Source organism: Callospermophilus lateralis, chromosome 7, assembly GCF_048772815.1.
Source record: "Callospermophilus lateralis isolate mCalLat2 chromosome 7, mCalLat2.hap1, whole genome shotgun sequence".
NCBI classification, from domain to species: domain Eukaryota; kingdom Metazoa; phylum Chordata; class Mammalia; order Rodentia; family Sciuridae; genus Callospermophilus; species Callospermophilus lateralis.
This window is the reverse complement of record NC_135311.1, coordinates 56,771,743-56,791,630: the sequence shown is the minus strand read 5'-3', so window position 1 is coordinate 56,791,630 and position 19,888 is coordinate 56,771,743. Positions and strand designations below refer to the sequence as shown.

Here is a 19,888-nt window from a genome sequence, read left to right as displayed (position 1 = left end):
TCTTGGAGGTGGCTTGATAGGGCAACCAAGGGCAATGCGTGGGGGATGGAGGCAGCGAGCTCTGGCCCTCTCTTGCCATTCATTTGGCGGGAGTCTGAGTCCTGGACACTGGAGGAAGCACAGGGATGATTGTGGGATGGAGGTGGTCGCTCTGGCACTGCACTGGGCTGGGGACTGCAGAGATGGCAGCTGACCAATTGCCATCCAGGGTCAGAGCGGCCACAGCAGCACAGGGTTGTCCGGGAGTGGTGGCAGATGTGGGAGGTGCGGGGTCTGAATCAGAGTGCTTCACAGCTGACAGCCAGTGATCCACAACTGCCCTCATCTGCCACTGGCCCGGGTTCCACCCCCATGAGCGCTGCACAGTGGCTGGTCTCTGGGGGACTTGGCAGTGCATGGCGGGGAGCGGCTTCTGTGGCCAGGGTGGTCTTGGAGGTGGCTTGATAGGGCTACCAAGGGCAATGCGTGGGGGATGGAGGAGGCAGCGATCTCTGGCCCTCTCTTGCCATGCATTTGGTGGGAGTCTGAGTCCTGGACACTGGAGGAAGCGCAGGGATGAGTGTGGGATGGAGGTGGTAGCTCTGGCGCTGCACTGGGCTGGGGACTGCAGAGATGGCTGCTAACCAATTGCCATCCAAGGTCAGAGTGGCCACAGGGGCTCCTGGTGTTCCGGGAGGGGTGGCAGCTGCGGGAGGGGCGGGGTCTGAATCAGAGTGCTTCACAGCTGACAGCCTGTGATCCACAACCGCCCTCATCTGCAGCTGGCCCGGGTTCCACCCCCATGAGCGCTGTGCAGTGGCTGGTCTCTGGGGGACTTGGTAGTGCATGGCGGGCAGGGGCTTCTGTGGCCAGGGTGGTCTTGGAGGTGGCTTGATAGGGCTACCAAGGGCAATGCGTGGGGGATGGAGGCAGCGAGCTCTGGCCCTCTCTTGCCATTCATTTGGCGGGAGTCTGAGTCCTGGACACTGGAGGAAGCACAGGGATGATTGTGGGATGGAGGTGGTCGCTCTGGCGCTGCACTGGGCTGGGGACTGCAGAGATGGCAGCTGACCAATTGCCATCCAGGGTCAGAGCGGCCACAGCAGCACAGGGTTGTCCGGGAGTGGTGGCAGATGTGGGAGATGCGGGGTCTGAATCAGAGTGCTTCACAGCTGACAGCCAGTGATCCACAACTGCCCTCATCTGCCACTGGCCCGGGTTCCACCCCCATGAGTGCTGCACAGTGGCTGGTCTCTGGGGGACTTGGCAGTGCATGGCGGGGAGGGGCTTCTGTGGCCAGGGTGGTCTTGAAGGTGGTTTGATAGGGCTACCAAGGGCAATGCGTGGGGGATGGAGGCAGCGAGCTCTGGCCCTCTCTTGCCATGCATTTGGGGGGAGTCTGAGTCCTGGACACTGGAGGAAGCGCGGGGATGAGTGTGGGATGGAGGTGGTTGCTCTGGTGCTGCACTGGGCTGGGGACTGCAGAGATGGCTGCTGACCAATTGCCATCTAGAGTCAGAGCGCCCACAGCGGCATGCGGTGGTCTGTAAGGGGAGCCTGCTGCGGGCAGGGCGGGGTCTTCAGCGAGGATGGAACCTTGAGATGGGCGCCCACGAGAGGTAGACGTCAGGAGTGGACACTATGGGAACCGGAACACTGTGGTCCTTGGTGATCAGTGAGCAGTTGGAGCAGGACAACGACGCTGAGGCAGGTGAGGACCACAGCGATACTCGCCATACTCACGGGTTAACTTGACTTTTCCTTTGGGTCTTCACAATCGTCTTTCCCACTGGGATGTTTTTGTAAGTGTGGGTACATTTCCTGTAATTTCATTCTGATGAGTACCTAGGTAATGAAACTAACAAGTGCTGTTCCCTTTTTACTTTTTCTTTACATACTTCACCTCATCTAGGCCTTTGTTGATGACTACTTTCAGCAGGGCAGGGGGCCTAAACGTGCAGGGACACCCTCTTTGCCTTTCTTTCTGACTATATCTCTGTCCTATCTCTTTTCTGTCCTTCCCTTATTACTGTCCCTTCTGTTTCCATTCACCTTTTTTCAACCATGACCTTAGCACAGAAAGTTAGGGTCTAAATTGGAATTGATAAGCTGGGAGATCCCAACTGCTACAAGGAGGGTATGTCCCTGTGAGTATGTGTACAGGATTCCCCAAGACCCTGTCGGTGATAAAAATCTGGTTTCCAGAGGTGGCCCCCCTTCTGAGGAAACCAGTGGACCAGGACTGTCCTTTTCTTTGAGTCAGACAGGTGCTGGTTTCTTTCACTTTTTCACTAGTGTCCCTGTCTTAGAGACCAAGGAGAGGGTTCCACACTGAGTCCTTTGGTTCTTTGACATCCACTGAGTTCTTTGGATCTTTTGGGGGAAGGGAGGAGTGTTAGGTGTTTTGTGAATATTCCAAGGCCATTTCTAAACAGCAGGCAGCTTTTTGTTCTATATTCCTCTTTGGGTTCACTTCACCTCCTTATTGATTTTGGGTGTAGGGGTCTCCCTCTTCATGGAAAAGAATTCAAAATTAGATGTGGAGTTGAGTATTTAGGATGAGTAAATAAATCACAGCACATTATACATATATACATGTGTGTCTTTGAAATTTAGATCCTTTTCCCTGCAGTGAGTTCTTTAATCAGTTTGCCAGAAATGCCTACATAGAAATGCTAACCTATTGTAAGACTTGTGAAAGTGAGGAATAGTGACACTTAAGCCTCATTAGGTTGACAATACCTATAGATCTATTCTCATGATTTTGATAAAAATTTTCAGACTGAATTTGAAGAAAGCCCGATGGGCCCAGGTAGAAAAGTTTCAGCCCCCAAGTTGGCAGGATATTGAAGTTTGGCTGAGTTGAAGAATCACTATATTCAGTGAATGTAGGGTAACACCAGACCACTCCGCCTCCCAAAAATAGAACAACCTCTCAATTATCATCGCCTTCACCTCCCACGTGTGAAAGCCCTTGACCTAGGAATGTGGGCATTTACAACTGCTCTTTGTCCCAGGGAGTTAGTACTACCGTTGAACAAAGATGGTTCCCAGAAGGGATTCTGGAAGGATTTTGATTCCTATGTATTTTAATTTATTCAGCATTCACTCTGAAAATTAATCAGAATCTCACTTTATGCTAGACAGACTCCCTATAGAACCTTTCCATTTAATGAGTGGCAGAATACAATAATCAAAAACTAAAGCCAAAGGAATGATTATTTTCAATGGAGGGAATGAAGTGGTATTTTTGTGTGAGCGTGAAAGTAAAGGGTAATTTTAATAAGCACAGAAGTGGGGGGAGGTCTTCCTGCACAGAATTGCTGGTCATCTCTAATGTCTACCAGGATCTCACTGCTTTGACAGTGCAGCCATTTGCTCAGAGACACTGAGAAATCTGAAAGAGAGCTCTGTAGGTTGCCAGTATGTGCAGGTTCTCAAATCAAGCCAGAACCACTTGATCTGAGACAAAAAGTCACAGACAATAGCTCTGCTTTGAAGATTTGAAGAGTAGTTGGTTTGCTGTTTCTTTTAAATTTCCCATTCATTTTCATCATGGTGATGAGACGCACACACAAAAATAATTCATATGTGTAAAGAATACAGGGGATTGATAAAGGTTGGGAGCATATTTTATTAATTGTCTTTATGATTACATGATAAGGAATTGAGCCACCTTGTTCATAGAGCAGATTTTCAGCAGTAATGCCTCCCTTGATAAGAGTTTTATTTTTCTTGAAGAAAGTTTCAGGGTGTATTGCTGAGAAAGTTTTCAAATGTCACAGTCTTCCTTTTTATTTTATTTGTTGTGGTATTACATATTGAACCAGGGCTTCAGGCACGCTAGGCAAGCACTCTACCACTGAACTACATTCTAGCCCCATAGTCTTCCTTTGAAAGGAAGAGGTCGGAGCTAATTAACATGTTTATAGAAGTGTTAGGGAAGGGCAAGTTCAGTTTCAACTTCAGGGTGTATGCAGACAGAACCTTCCATAATTTTACTTATAATATATATTTTCTAATATTCATTGAGTACCACCATGGTGTCACATTTGTGCTTAGCATGTTAGAATGAATGGCTGGCTTCCACAGGACATTCAGGGCACTTTAGGATTGGTTGAGCCTTGCTGGAGAGAAATGGGAAGGAGAGTGATGGAGCTTATGGGGATGATCTTGAGATAGCCCAGAGTAGATCTGAAGGTAGACTAAAAAAACAAAAACAAGTTTTCATAATGGGAAATTTCAAACAGGCATCAAAGTAGGCCAAACAGTATACTCTGTGTATACAACCTCAGTTTCAAAAATTATCAACACCTGAACAGTCTTTTATCACTACTACCATTATAATTAATAATCCTTAAAAGCAATTATACACAATACATCAACATGGCTGTCTTCCCAAAACATCCTTTATTGATAAAAATAGACAGCTGCCCTTCATAACCCTGAATTCAAAGACGGATAGTGTTAGGTTGTATGTTTAGGTGTGTGGTTTCTGTTCATTTTAGAGTTGACTGAAATAAGGTTTGATGTTCATCCCTCACATTATGGATATCTGTTATTTCAGCACCATTTATTTGAAAGACCACAGAATTACTTTGGCATCTCTGACAGAAATCGGTTGACTGGGATCCAAGGTGGCAGAGTAGAGGAGATCCTGCTTCAAGCTGCTCTGTGCCTGAATCAGAGAAAGCTATCAGGTGGCTTCTCCTGCTCAGGGTCTTGCCTTGAGGGAACACAACATCTCAGTTCATGTGACAGGACCCCATCTGGCAGATTTTCACAGAATCCACCAGAGCTGCGAACACCAAGCAGAACTCAGAGCCTCTGTGTTCAGGTGAGACTCCAGGCTTCAGTCCCAAAGCCCACAGTTTGAGCACAGGCGCGACTCTCAAGTGGGGGAGCAGAGACACCAACTAAGCACCTCGGCAGAGTGGCAGAACTCCAGGGGATGCTCTGCTCCCACGCAGGTCCCCAGACCATGTTCTAGGCACAGCACAAGGACATCCCAGCTCGCCCCACCTCACCAGACACCCCAACTGGGAAAAGGACTGACTTGACCTTTCTCACCATCTTTGGGGGGTGTGGTTACCAGCTGGATCTGTGACTGAACAGGTACCTGGGTTCCAAATCCACTCCCCCAGCTGTAATAACTCGGTATAGAAACTATCAGCACAAAATCAGCTCTCAGTTGAACAGGAGTGCAGTGCCACCAGGACACTGCCCACTTGGTGCAATCCTAAGTTGGAGGGCGTGAGGTCTCCCAGATGAGACCTGATAAGCAAGAGAGGGGAGGAGGCTAAAACCTAGGAGCAACTCAGAGAGACCAAGATTAGGGAAGCCCAGACAAGAGAGGGAGAGCTTTAGTCTTCTCACACTGGTTACCTACACCACACTGAGGGCAGAGAACCAAGCTTGGAATAGACAACTCTACCTACTAAAAGAGAAGAAAAGGGAACTCTGAGAGTATTTTGTTGTTTGTTTGTTTTGTTTTTTGTTTTCTTCTCTTCCATATTATCCTCTTTCTTTCTCCTCTACCCCTCCTCCTCTGGTCCTCACAACCCCAACATATAACCAAGAACTTTGCATGAAATAGAACTGAGTCACCAGAATAGTATAATATAAAGGAATTGCATAAGCCACCCCTCTTTTTTTTTTTTTTACTTCTCTCTCTCTCTCTTTTCTCTTTTTTACTTCCTTTTTATTTTTCTTCCTCCCTCTCTTTCTCTTTCAACCTCCTAATTTTTACTATTTTTACTTCTTATAATTTTCTAAACACATATACGTGTTTGTTTTTATGCATTCTACTGTCCTCCCACATACTTGTCTCCCCTAAATTACCTCCTGTCTATTCCCCTGCTACTAACTCTCTTGATTAGAGTTCTCTTCCAAATTTCTAAGTTTTATTAATCCATTGCCCTCACATCTTTTGCCCTTAACATAAAGTCAGATACCTGACCTCTAGTTCTCTGTCCACCACCAGAAGAAAGTGTACATCTTCTATGAAACTACTGATTATATTTTAAATTATAATTGAATCTAGAATTACTAGACATTGAGACTAACTATGAATGTCTTAATAGCAGTAATTTACACATAGGTGATGTACTGTTTATTTTGGGAATGTCAACATTGTCTCTCTCCACAAAGAAGGGATCTTGGAATATACAAGAGCACTACAAATCTATAGGGTAAAAAGAATAACACACCAGTCCCACAGAGCAGGAACGAAATACCAGCAACATGAAAAGACAAGGGAAGAAAATACCACAAACAATTGAAGACAATGCATCATTAGAAAAATAATTAGAAACAGCAGAAAAAGTGACAGAGAAAGATTTCAGGATTTACATTATTCAGATGTTTTGGAATCTCAAAAAAGACATTAGACAACAAATACAGATAGTAAAAGATCACTTTGACAATGAGCTACATAAACAAATCCAAGAAACAAAAGATGACCTCTACAGGGAGATTGAGGATTGAGGATATATATATATACAGAATTACTTGAAATGAAAGAAATATGAAGCAAATTAAAAACACAAATGAGAGCATCACCAGCAGAGAATACAACTTAGAAGATAGGACATCACGAAGACAAAGTATATTGTCTTGAAAAGAATGTAGACAGCACAGCAAAAATGATAAGAAACCATGAGCAGAAAACCCAAGAAATATGGCATAGCATAAAAAGTCCAAATTTAAGAGTCATTGGGATAGAGGAAGGCACAGAGTTCGAAACCAAAGGAATGTGCAAGCTATTCAATGAAATAATATCAGAAATACTTCCAGACATGTAGGATGAAATGGAAATCCAAATCCAAGAAGCCTGCAGGACACTGAATGTGCAAAATCACAACAGACCCATACCAAGACACATTATAATGAAAATTCTCAATATACAGAAATAGGAGAGAATTTTAAGAGCCACAAGAGAAGTGAATCAGATTACACATAGGGGTAAACCAATTAGGTTAACAGGAGATTTTTCAACATATTCCCTGAGAACTAGAAGATCCTGGAACAACATATTTCAAACTGGAAAGATAATGGGTTCCAACCAAGAATCTTGTATCAGGGAGAGAAATGAATTACAGTAGATGGGGTAGAGAGAGAAGATGGGAGCTAAACTGTGGAGCCAACCTAGATGTCCTTCAGTGGATGAATGGACAAATAATGTGGCATTTATACACAATGTAATACTACTCAGCATGATAAAAGAACAAAATCATGGCATTTGTAGGTAAATGGATGGTGTTGGAGAAGATAATGCTAAATGAAGTCAGCCAATTCCTAAAAAACAATGCCAAATATTTTCTCTGCTATAAGTGGGGTGACTTATAGTTGAGTTGGGAGGAACAGCATGGGAGGATGAGATTAATTCTAGGGAGGGGTGGGAGGGAAAGAGAGGAGGAAGGGGATTAGCAAGGATGGTGGAATGTGTTGGACATCATTTTACAAAGTACATATATGAAGATTTGAAATGGGTGTCAACATACCTTATATACAAACAGAGATATGAAAAATTGTGGTATATATGTGCATTAAGAATTGTAATGCAAAAAAATAGAACATATATACTGGCATAAACTGAAGTGAACATACTTTATATCCAGAGATAAAAGAAATTGTGCTCTGTATGTGTAATAAGAATTGAAATGCATTCCAGTGTTGTCATGTATTTAAAAAAATTAAATGAATTTTAAAAAAAGAAATAGCTTCACTAAATACAAGAGAGTCTACTTTGGATTCTATTTTATTCTGTTGATTTGCATGTCTCTTCCTAGGCCAAAAGCACACTGGCTTGAATCCTGTAGCTCTACAGTGAGTTGTAAAGTCAAGCAGTCTAGATTCTCTAAAATTTCTTTGGCTCTCCAATATCTTTAACATTTTCATATAAACTTTAGAATCAACTTGTTTATTTCTGTATAATAACATGCAGGGTTCTTCCAAAATCCTATGTACTCAGCAATAAAAGAGAATAAAATCATGGCATTTTCAGATAAATGCATGGTGTGGGAGAAGATAATGCTCTGTGAATCTAGGCAAGCCCAAAGAAACAAATGCGAAATGTTCTCTCTGATATAAGGAGGCTGACTCATAGTGGGGTAGGGAGGGGGAACAAGGGAGCACTCTGAAACAGAGGGATGCGAGGGGAAGGGAGAGAACATGGGGTTAGAAATGATGGTGGAATGAGAAGGTCATCATTATGCCAAATACATGTATGAAGACACGAATTGGTATGAATATACTTTGTATATGACCAGAGATGTGAACTATTGTGCTCTACATGTGTAATATGAATTTTAATACATTCCACTGTCATAAGTAAATAAAAAAAGAAAAAAAAATGTGTGTTTTATAAGAGATCAATAAATGAGATGCTTTTTTATGTTAGAAATGCAAAATAATAGCATTTTGTAATATATAAGTAATCTCAAAGTCTAAAAATTATTCCATGTACAATATCATGTGGTATATGTTTTTGTCATTTTACCCTTCTTACATACTAACATTTCTGTTGTAAGGACCCAGCTCCCTTGGAACATTTCAGCAATCATTAATGGCAAAAGCAGCTGCCACCCATAAGTTCAGAAAATGGAGATATGTCCAGCAAGTTGTAGATACTGTGAACACATTGTCATATTTCAAGGTCTTAAATGCCAAGAAGTAAGATCTTTTTGGAATCACAATTTTTTTTTGCTATATACTTTTTTGTTATGATTTTACTTATTTAGAGATGTGTGTGTCCACACACAAACACACATTTAAATATATATAAATTTGTTGTTTATACTCCTGCTACTAAATTTAGGGTCTTGCACATGCCATATTTTTAGAGAGAGAAAAGAGAAAGAGAGAGGGAGAGAGAGACACACACACACACACACACACACAGAGAGAGAGAGAGAGAGAGAGAGAGAGAGATATTTTTAATATTTATTTTTCAGTTTTCGGTGGACACAATATCTTTTTTTAATTTTATTTTTATGTAGTGCTGAGGATCCAACCCAGCACCCTGCGCACACCAGGGGAGCGCATTACTACTTGAGCCACATCCCCAGCCCATACACTCTTTCTTAAAATTGTGCTTTGAAATGGGCTCTTGCTAGATTGGTCTGGCCTTTAACTTGTGAAATTCCTGTTTCAACCCCTCAAGTAGCTGGAATCATGGGCATATGCCATCACACCTAGCTTGCCAGTACATGTTTAATAAAGTCCCACAGTTTATTTTTGTAGTTTTCTTATTTGTTTTCCTGTTAAATGTAATTCACAAACCACAAATAGTACTTTTTAACTTATTTTTGTCGTTATTAGTCAGCCTGTATTTTGCTTAGTTGTGAATAATTTTAAGGTGAGTCAATCAGTTTTCAAATATCATTTTCTTATAGTGTCTTCTTATCTGCCATAAAAAATGCATGGCAAACTTAACCATTGTTTGCGGACATCATAAACTTCGGGGGAAAATACACCTATTTGGAGCAGAATTGTCCTGTGTTGCCAAAAAGGAGCCAGATGGCATTCCTTTCATAATCAAAATGTGTACTTCAGAAATTGAAAAGACTGCCTTGTGTTTACAAGTATGTTGTTTACTCTTAAAACTCTAAAAACATAAATGCCTTTGTGATTTGATTTAATGAAAAAGAGATTTTAAGAAAATCAGCACTCTCCATTTGTAATAACTAAATTTATTCACATTTATTTGGAAAATGTTAATTTATTTGACTTCAACTTGTATTTTTTAAATACTAATAAAAATTGAAGTAGATACATCAACTCTGTCTAGATGTCTGCATTTAGCCCTTTGTACTAAAGTGAAATATTGCATTCTGTTTTTCTTTTCTCTTCAAGGGAATCTATAGAGTCAGTGGCAACAAGGCAAAAATCGCAATCCTGTGTCAAGCTCTGGAAAACGGAAGGCATTTAGTAGACCTGTCCGAATTTTCTTCACACGATATCTGTGAAGTGTTGAAATTTTACCTACAACAGGTTAAAGTTTTATTCTAAACCTACCATCAAATGCAAAGAGCAAAAATATTTTATATTGAATATTTTTCATTGGTATAGACTATGTCATCACCCCCCTCATTATTCTAAGATTTTATAATGATGTACTTTGATGTGGATATATTTCCATCCAGTATTCTGGCCACTCCATGAGCTCCGTCAGTTGTGAGCACTTTAGTTCTTGGAACTTTTCTTGATTTTTATTGCCATTCTCCCACCCTTGTACTTGAAGCTCTTCTTTGGAGATGTGTGTGTGTACCATACACAAACACACATATAAATATTTATAAATTTGTTATTTGTACTCGTGGGGATTAAAAATTCAGGGTCTTGCACTTGCTTGGCAAGCATACTTGTTCTCCAGTTCCCTTACCTTTTCTTTATTGTTCTTTTTTTCTTCAAAAACTTTCTAAGACATTTCCTTGTCTTTTTCTTCTTGAATAAGTAAATTACTCCATTTGTGAGATCATGTTTTAATATTCAAGAAGTCTGATTTTCTATTCTTTTGATCACATTTTTAAATGATTATATGATGCTCTTTTATTGTGGATGTTCATAGATTTTTCTCATTAAGGGTTCTTTTCTCTATTTGGCCTCTAACCTCTGTAGAAATACAATGTGACCCTCATATATAACATTAAATTTTCTATAGCAACATAAAAATTAAAAATAAAGTGAAATGAATTTTAACATATCATTTAACATTTTGAATATCTAGTTTTTCAAATTATGAGGTATTTTGTTTATTTATGTATTTGTATTGCAGCTCTTTTTCTTTGAAATCTGGTATCTATTTTTCATTTAGAACACATCTCAATTTAGATCAGTTGCATTTCCAGTACTCTTTCACCATATCTGACTAGTTGCCAGCATATTGACAGCATCATTTTAGAACTTCATTTTGTTCTTTTTCCACCCATTTTGATTTTTGTCTTTCATGGTGGCTAGTTACATGAGTTTGGACTTGAAATCACTTTGGAAGCACTTGAACACATCAAGGCTTTTTAAAAACTTTGAACTTTACTATAAAGTGGTCTAGGTGGATTGTTTGGTATATGCCTAACTACATGTGTCTAGTTCCCTGTTCTGGCACTGGTGTGATCCTCCTGGGAAGGCATTTTTTCTAATTGTAGATGAACACAATACTTTTAATTAATTTATTTATTTTTATGTGGTGCTGAGGATCAAACCTAGTGCCTCACACATGCCAGATGAGTGCCCTACCATGAGGCACAACCCCATTCCCCCAGGAAAGGGTTTTTTCCTTGCCTAGAGATGCAGTACCAATACTGTGGAAGCCAGGCTTACTAAGACTGTAGGATCTGTGCTTTCAGTGTGCATATAGCCAACATATCCCCGTTTGAAAACATTTACCTCTGTGGTTCTTATGTTTGGCATTGCCTCGATTCAGAGAGCCTCTGTATCCCATTGCCCAGAGAAAAATTTTCCAGAGTTTTAGAAAGGAGATTGCCCTAGTACATGGAGTGGAGACAGGATTCTATAGACAGCTAAGCTTTCTCAGCTGGCCCACCTGCAACCTAAGCCAAGATCAGAGGACCTGGTAGTGATTGTCCACATCCCTTTAGGATTCTGAAAATCATGTTGAGTGACAAAGAGTCAGTTCTCTTGGAAATGCTGCATCAGGACTTATTCATCTGCTCTTCTACTTGTGAATTGTTGCGTTTTGTTTTCTCTATTTTCCTAGTCCTTATGAGCCTACTGTATTTTAGTGGAATTGCAGGAGGGAAAGACATTAAGTATAAATTGCTGGGTCTACAATGTTAGCCCAGGAAAGCATTGATAACCCTTTAATCACATTCTACAGATCCCTCAACTGAGAAATGGAGGTTGATACCTTTGAATGACTGGAAGTCTCATAATGTGTCATCCTTAACCTTGTTTAGTCAGTCAGGGAAAGGAGATGAATTGGGTCCAATACAATAAACTTGCATTCTGTTGAGGAATTTTATATGTCTAAGACTTTCATTTGGCAAAGTGTGCTCAATTCTTGCAATAGTGTTAGAGAGAAGCCTTTATCTGACTCATTGACCTAAAGCTCCAAGAGGTGATGTGACTTGCTTCAGATCCCAGAGTGGTTGAAGGTAGAAACTGATCACAGGGCAACACCTTAACTTCCCACAGATATTATAGGACATCAGGTAGCCAACGATTCACTGAATTTTTTATTGTAGGTCAGTAGAAACATTAAAATTCATTTTGGCAGTGGATATTTGTTGTAAGAACTTCTTTTGACCTATTCATGGCAAATCAGCCTGTTTGAAAGTTTCATGAGATGTTGACAGCATGTTTTTGTAGGTCATATTATCTTGTGCTGATCTTCATTCTTGCCTAAGTAAAATCTGTGCCCTTTAGCACTTTGATATTTTTACCCCTTACTCATAAAATCCATGGGTTTCTGATTCATTTTATAGATTCTGTTCACTATTCTGTTTGTTCCAGTAAAACAGCTGAAGATTATATATTTGGGGGGCAGATGTGAATAGAAGAGTTTTAAAATCCCATAATGAAGCTTAAAGCTTAAACTTCATTTAAAGTTTAGAATTTCACTCATTATCCATTAATTTGCTATTAACATAAATATAATTTATAGTCAAGATTTTGATTTGCTTTCTAAGTCACTTCTCTACCAAACATATATATTCTATTTTATGGGCAGGGATGAAGCTCAGTACTAGAGTGCTTGCATAGCATGCTTGAGGTCCTAGGTTCAATCCCCAATACTGAAAATGATATCAATAAATACAGATTGACTTTAGAAAATTTTGTTAATCTAAAGGGGACATGCTAAATTATTTGAGTAATTCTCACTTATAGTTGACTTTAACAAAGAAAACAGGCAGAAGATTTTTTCAAAATATTTATTTTTTGGTTGTAGCGGGATGCAATACCTTTATTTTATTTATTATTTTTTATGTAGTGCTGAGGATCAAACCCAGGCCCCTGCATGTGCTAGGCAAACACTCTACCTCTGAACCACAACCTCAGCCCAAAGGTATTTTTAATATAATTTTGTTTCTTTAGCTACCAGAACCATTGGTTTTATTCCAATGGTACCAGGAATTTATGCAGCTTGCAAATGTCATCCAACAAATTAACCAAGAACAGGACACCAAAAGGGACAACTCTGAAGACAACACATCTCCAAATATGTGTACAGATATCAACCAAATTTTTCTCAAAACCAAGGACCTTGTAAGAAAATTGCCACTGTTCAATTTTAACACTCTACATTACCTTATCATCCATCTTAAGAGGTAAGAATTTTTATACCATCTTAGCCATTTTTAATTCAACATGGCAATTGTATTCAGTACATTTATATTGTTATGATTTTCAAAATGATTTTTAGGATGTTTTTATTATGTGTTGGGAGAGGGAGACATTGAATACATGTTCATGCAGCAAACATGGTTCCCTCAGATGCTTCCTGTGTGCCAGGCTCTGGCTGGGGAAACTAGGATGGAAATATAGGGTTTCTGCTATTTGTGGACTTATCCTCTTGGGGTACAGGTCTGTATATAACCACAGTTCACCATCATCCTTTTTCTAGTAGCTGTGCACAGCTTGTAGGCATGCAGAGGAAGTTTTGGGGGTAGGAATAGAGCAGAAGAGGCAAAAGGCCTTGTGTCTGATTTTAAGAACTGAGTGGTGATTTGGTATTGAATGTGCAGAAGAGCATATGAGGCAGAGAGAAATGACATGGAGACACAAGAAAGCATTTTGCATTTAGAAAATTTGATTTCATTAGGCTACAATATAGCAAGCAGTAGCAGGAACTGTGCTACCCTTCCTAGAGAATTGATAAAAAATCTTACCTACCTGGCGGATTAGTTGACCAAGGTGTTTCTATGCCCACTAAAGAACTTGGAATCAGGAATTTCACATATTCAGATTTGCCTGCTAGACCTTTCTGACAGTAATTAAGATCTCCTTTTTAAATTTTTTTTAAATTTATTTTTTGTGGCTGGAATTGTGGCTCAGCAGTAGAGATTGTGCAAGGCCCTGGGTTCGAACCTCAGTCCCACATACAAATAAATAAATAAAATAAAAATTTAAAAAAATTATTAGTTCAAATCAGTTATGCATGACAGCAGAATGCTTTTCAATCCATTGTACACAAATGGAGCACAAATTTTCATTTCTCTGTACATGATGTAGAGTCATACCACATGTGTCGTCATACATGTACTTAGGGTAATGATGTTTGTCTCATTCCACCATCTTTCCTACCCCATACCCCTCCTCTTCCTTCCCTCTCCTGAGCCCAATCAATGTTCCTCCATCCCCAGGAACCCAATTATGTATCAACATTTATTTATCAGAGAGAATTTTGGCCTTTGATTTTGGGGGATTGGCTTACTTCATGATATTCACCAACTCCATCCATTTACCTATAAATGCCATTATTTTATTCCCTTGTAATGCTGAGTAATAGTCCATTGTGTATATATACCACAGTTTTTTTAACTATTCATATCTTGAAGGGCTTCAAATTATTCCATGAAATAGAAAAGGAGGAAACCCTTCCAAACTCATTCTGTGAAGCTAGTATCATCCTGATACCCAAACCAGCCAGAGACACATCAAGGAAAGAAAATTTCAGACCCATATCTACACGATGAACATAGACGCAAAAATTCTCAATAAAATTCTGGCAAATCACATACAAAAACATATGAAAAAAAAAAACAATGCACCATGATCAAGTTGTGTATTCCAGGGATGCAAGGTTGGTTCAACATACAGAAATCAATAAATGTAATTCATCACATCAATAAACCTAAAGAGAAGAAACCTATGATTATATCAATTGATGCAGAGAAAGCATTTGACAAAATACAGTACCTTTTCATGTTCAAACTATTAGAAAAACTAGGGGTAGTAGGAATATACCTCAACATAGTAAAAGCTCTCTATTTTACACCTAAGGCTAACATCATTCTAAATGAAGAAAAATTGGAAGCATTCCATCTAAAAATTGTTCAACATAATCCTTGCCACTCTAGCCAGAGCAATTAGGTGAAAGAAATTCAAGGGAATACAAATAGGAAAAGAAGAACTTAAATTACCATTTTTGCCAACGACATAATTTTATACTTGGAGGATCCAAAAAACTCCACCAGAAAACTTCTAAAATAATAAATGAATTTGGCAAAGTATCAGGATATAAAATTAATACCCATAAATCAAATGCATTTCTATACATCAGTGGTGAATCCTCTGAAAGACAAATAGCAAAGCTACCCCATTCTATATATATATATATATATATATATATATATATATATATATATATATATATATATATATCACAGCTACTTTACCCATAGATGAATCTAGTATCATCCTGATAGCTAAACCAGGCAGAGACAGATTTCTTTGGATAGTCATAGAAATATCAAGCTGAGAGTGTTTGAAGTAAAACCAGAACATTGATAGTGGCAATAGAACAGAGAGGTGTTCAGGAGAGAGAACCATCCAGGCTAGAAAACTAGCTGTGGGCACCTGGGAGTGTGGCTAGTGATAGAACACTTGCCTAGCACATGTGAGACACTGGGTTTGATACTCAGCTCTGCATAAAAATAAATAAATACAATAAAGGTATTGTGTCCATCTCTAGGTAAAAATTATTTTTTTAAAAAAGAAAACTAACTGGGCAGTGAGAGAGAAATTGACAGTGTTGTTTCAGTTTCCAGTTCTTATACTGGAACGGGGAGTATATCCCACATACAATGATGGAGCAATTTTTAGAGGTGTTTTTCTTCCTTCTGCTACTGAGTTCAGTAGTTCCTTCTACTTACATGCATTTTATCCTAATATAGTACTCTGAAACTCAGTTTGGTGTGTGGTAAGTATCATAATGAAACAAAGGATTCTTTCCCTGGACCCACCAAACTTGACCCTTGACAAACGTTTTGTAGTCTTCTATAGCCCGAGTTTTCTCCAACCTTCTCAAGTCATAGTAAACTAACATTAAAGACATCTATTAGGCAAATCTCATACACTTTATGTGTTCTTCTTTTCAGGGTTGCAGACCATTCTGAAGAAAACCTGATGAACTCAAAAAACTTGGGGGTGGTATTTGGACCCTGTGTCATGAGGCCCAGGCCTACAACCACTCCTGGTACCATCTCCTCCTCTCTTGTTGCATATGCCAATCAGGCCCTGTTGGTAGAATTCCTCATTACCAATGCAGAGATGATCTTTGGTGGGTCCCTAGAGCCACAAAATGTTTCATCTAGTACTGACGTTGTTGCACCTCGGGTGGATAAAAGCCCTCCTTGCAAACCCGTAATATCAACAGAACATTCCACAAAGTCACAATATTTTTCTATGAAGCAAGTGAGTTTTGACCATTACAGAATTGCATTAAATTTGTGATGTTTATGTTAACAAGTTAATAGTCTTTGAACTGTTTGTTTTGAGATGTGTTTTGCTTTTAGTTTAAAACTTTTCTTGTTTCAATAGGATATTCACACTGCAGATATTGAAATTAAAAATTATGAATTGGCTACATCATTTGAGGAATCAGAACGCAAGCAAAATGCATTGGAAAAATGGGATGCATGTCTCATTGGTGAGTGGTCATGTAACATATATCCTTGCATATTTCAAACCTTGCCAAGAAGTCATGATTAAAAACCAAGTGGAGGGCTGGGCTTGTAGCTCAGTGGTAAAACGCTTGCCTCTGCATGTGTGCGGCCATGAGTTGGATCCTCAGTACCATATAAAACAAATAAATAAAGATAAAAATATTGTGTCCATCTACAATACTCATCCTTTAAAAAAAAAAGGGGTATTAAGTTGAGGTAAGTTCAAACTTCAAGGTTTTATTAGTTAACTTTTCTAGCCATTGAGAAAGTTTAGTGAATGTCATTTAAATGAATATCATGCTTTGTTTCTCTCTTGTAAAAAGATATCTTGAAATTCATAAATTATTTCTGTTCTCTTACTGAGATTTGTTTTCACCTTCACTTCTTTGTCATCAATTAAAGTCAAAACAGAAAAAAGCTGGACTCCTGAAACTCAAAAAAAAAAAAAAAAAAATAGACTCCTAAAGTTTTTTGATGTCCCTTTACCTGTGGCCTAACTTTAGCACATTAAGCACACATGTCTTCCATTTTCTTGGCTCCAGTCTTTTTGTTCACTGTTTTTAATCGTTTTATTTCAGTGAATCGTTTCTGGTAAGGGGGTTGAAAACCTTCCATTCCTTACTGCTCTCGTAGAGCTTAATCTGAATTTTTCAATATATAGTCATAAATGTTAAATTTGATATATAAAATTAATGAGATATCAATAAGTGTAGCCTGAGAAAGTCTGAAAACAAAGAGTCCATTTCCTCTCTGCAAAGAAAAACACTGGACTCACTGATTCCATTTATCTGATTTGATCTTATCAGCACTTCTGTGCTATGAACATTGGCCTCATTTAAGCCATAGTTAACAGTCTCAGGAAGGTAAATAATGCCAAGGGTCATGTCCTTAAATTATTGTTGATTCAGGATTTGAACCTCATCCTGTCTCATTCCTAAATGTAACCTTGTTTTGCTGTCCAATGAAATTGGATTCCCAGGTAGGTATAGTAATAACAATAAATAATTTTAAAATATTTGAAATATTCATTACATACCAGGTAATTATGAACCTTTTATTTAGAAGAACATTAACAACACATGCCAACATATCTCCACATAGGAGTTTGTCTTGACAGAAGAAGGCAGGTAGGGCTAGTGACTAGGCTTGCCCGGGGCAGAACTGGAGCAGGAGCTGAGACAGCACCCAGGCAGCTAGAAGTGGTGCTAGAAGTTCTGCAGGACTGTAAATATGTTTTGGTGGTTGCCATCCAACCACAATGGCTCAACTCCCTTCCATCAATGTGGAGAAGGGCCCAGGACAGCAAATCACATGAGCACTGCCTGAGAACCAGGGAAGAGAGGCCAGCAGCCTCAGGTGAGGAAGGAGGTCAGATGAGATGATGATCTGCGATCATCATCAAGTGATGCTGCTGTGCACTTGTCTTCAAACCACTGCCCAAGGATATGGGAGAAGGACCAGGTGGCAGGGATGAGGACTGTGGGCTATGAACTGGGCTGTTGGAAAGCCATCAGACCAGTGGCAAGGCACACAATTGTGTGATGTTTCTCAGCAGGGAGAAGAGGATCATGGCCAGAGGGCTGCACCTTTCTAGTAACAGGAGCTTCTAAGGTACATGCAGCAAAGACAGAGTGGGAGATGCTAGGGTTGTAGGTGAGAAAACAGGGACCTTGGGACAAGACTAGAGGAGAAAGAGAAGGAGGTAAGTCTGGAGTCTCCAGAACCAGTAGCACAATGGCAATTCTGACAGCTCTTCAACCTTCCTTTGTGCAGAGGATGTTGCCATGTATTAGTGGATCAGCTGGGAGAGCATCCAAGTCCTCTCTGGTGTGTTCCCCTCAGTATGGACAGAATGTAGCTGGAAAGCAGATTAAGTGGCAGGCAAAGTCCTTGGGATTCAGGACATGGAGTTTGTTTGTGTACAGAATAGTGTTACTGTTCTAGAGTCACCATTGTCTGCCTGTTGAAATCAGGAAAGTCTTAACACAGAAAATATTCATTCATGGGTAGTACATTAAAACAAGTTACTACAGGAAGTGGTTTTTTTTTAATTTTATGTGCTTTGTGACTATTTATACTATGAAGATAAATTTTAAAAAGTAATGCTTTAATTAAAAATGTGCCTTTAATATTGTATGGATTTTTAATTCCTCTGCATGGATGACTGAGAAAATAATTTTGGAAAAATATGTAAGTCTCTGTTGTTTGAGAGAATGCCCATTCATAATAACCACACTTCCTTATTAACCAAGCTTCATGAAGTTAAAAAAAAAAAATCTTTTTCAGATCACAAAGAACTTGAATCATCATCACAAAAGATGGACAATATGTGTAAAACCACAAAACCACTTAGTCTGAAATCTGATGTGACAACAAATGATATACAGAGGCCTATGCCAAGCGCCAAGATCAGATGTTGCTGTTTGCCTGTAGATAGGTTCCATCTTGCAAGCTCTCCTAATGAGAAAAACAGCAGAAACGTGGGAAATGTCAGTTCCGACAAGTTTTGCCAGAATCTTACCTTTGAAGGACTTAATATAAAAGATACCTCTACTACTGTTGGCTCCCAAATTAATGGTTTTGATCAGCAGATTTCAGAAAAAACTCAGGAACAACAATGTGAACTAAAGAACTTAACTGGCATGAGTGCAGTGATTGTGCCAAGTGTACTCCAGGAAAAAGTGACAATGAGCATCAATGATAGTGGTGACCATTCCAATGGTGCCACACAGCCCAACATGCCAGCCAGTTCAGCAAGAGAGGCACAGTGAGACTGTCCTCTCATTCTCACCGTCTTGCTCCTGCAAGAGCACCCAGAATACTGCAGCCCCATCTCGGGACAACATTTTACAAACCACCTATCCTGACCAGCAAAGTCAGGGGGACTGAGGAGAGACCAGCTTCACCTTCAGCAGCAGTGCCTCCTAGCACAGCTCTTACTCCCCTGAGTCATGTGGAGACATCTGTTCCAGAGGCAGACAGCACATCAGCTTATGCTTTGAAACCAGCTGCTGAGCCTAAAGAGAACTGTGAGGAGGTTGGCCTGCCTGACATGAATCCAGTGTGCCAGGGACTCAGGCTAAAACAAATGGAAGAGGTACAAGACCTTGAATTTGAAATGCCACAGTTTGTGTAGGTTTTCAAAATTCAGTTTTTCTTTTTCTTGTTTTGTTTTTATGTATTGCGTTTATTTTATGAAAGAATGTTGTAACAGAACCACTTGTATAGGATTGCCAAAGTGTATATTTATCTTTTGGCCTTGTATTGTGTTTGCTAGTTATATA

At 39.7% G+C, this 19,888-nt stretch overlaps 1 protein-coding gene across 1 annotated transcript; it reads left to right on the top strand.

The window, feature by feature from the left end:
• The first annotated feature begins 1,620 nt into the window (after nucleotides 1–1,620).
• Nucleotides 1,621–19,740, top strand: LOC143404313 (rho GTPase-activating protein 29-like). The gene is given in 10 exon segments (XM_076862525.1): nucleotides 1,621–1,690; nucleotides 8,511–8,587; nucleotides 8,590–8,652; nucleotides 9,375–9,563; nucleotides 9,835–9,972; nucleotides 13,033–13,265; nucleotides 16,038–16,353; nucleotides 16,480–16,588; nucleotides 18,891–19,370; nucleotides 19,373–19,740. Coding segments are annotated over 10 exon segments (2,043 nt in total).
• The last annotated feature ends 148 nt before the right edge of the window (nucleotides 19,741–19,888 follow it).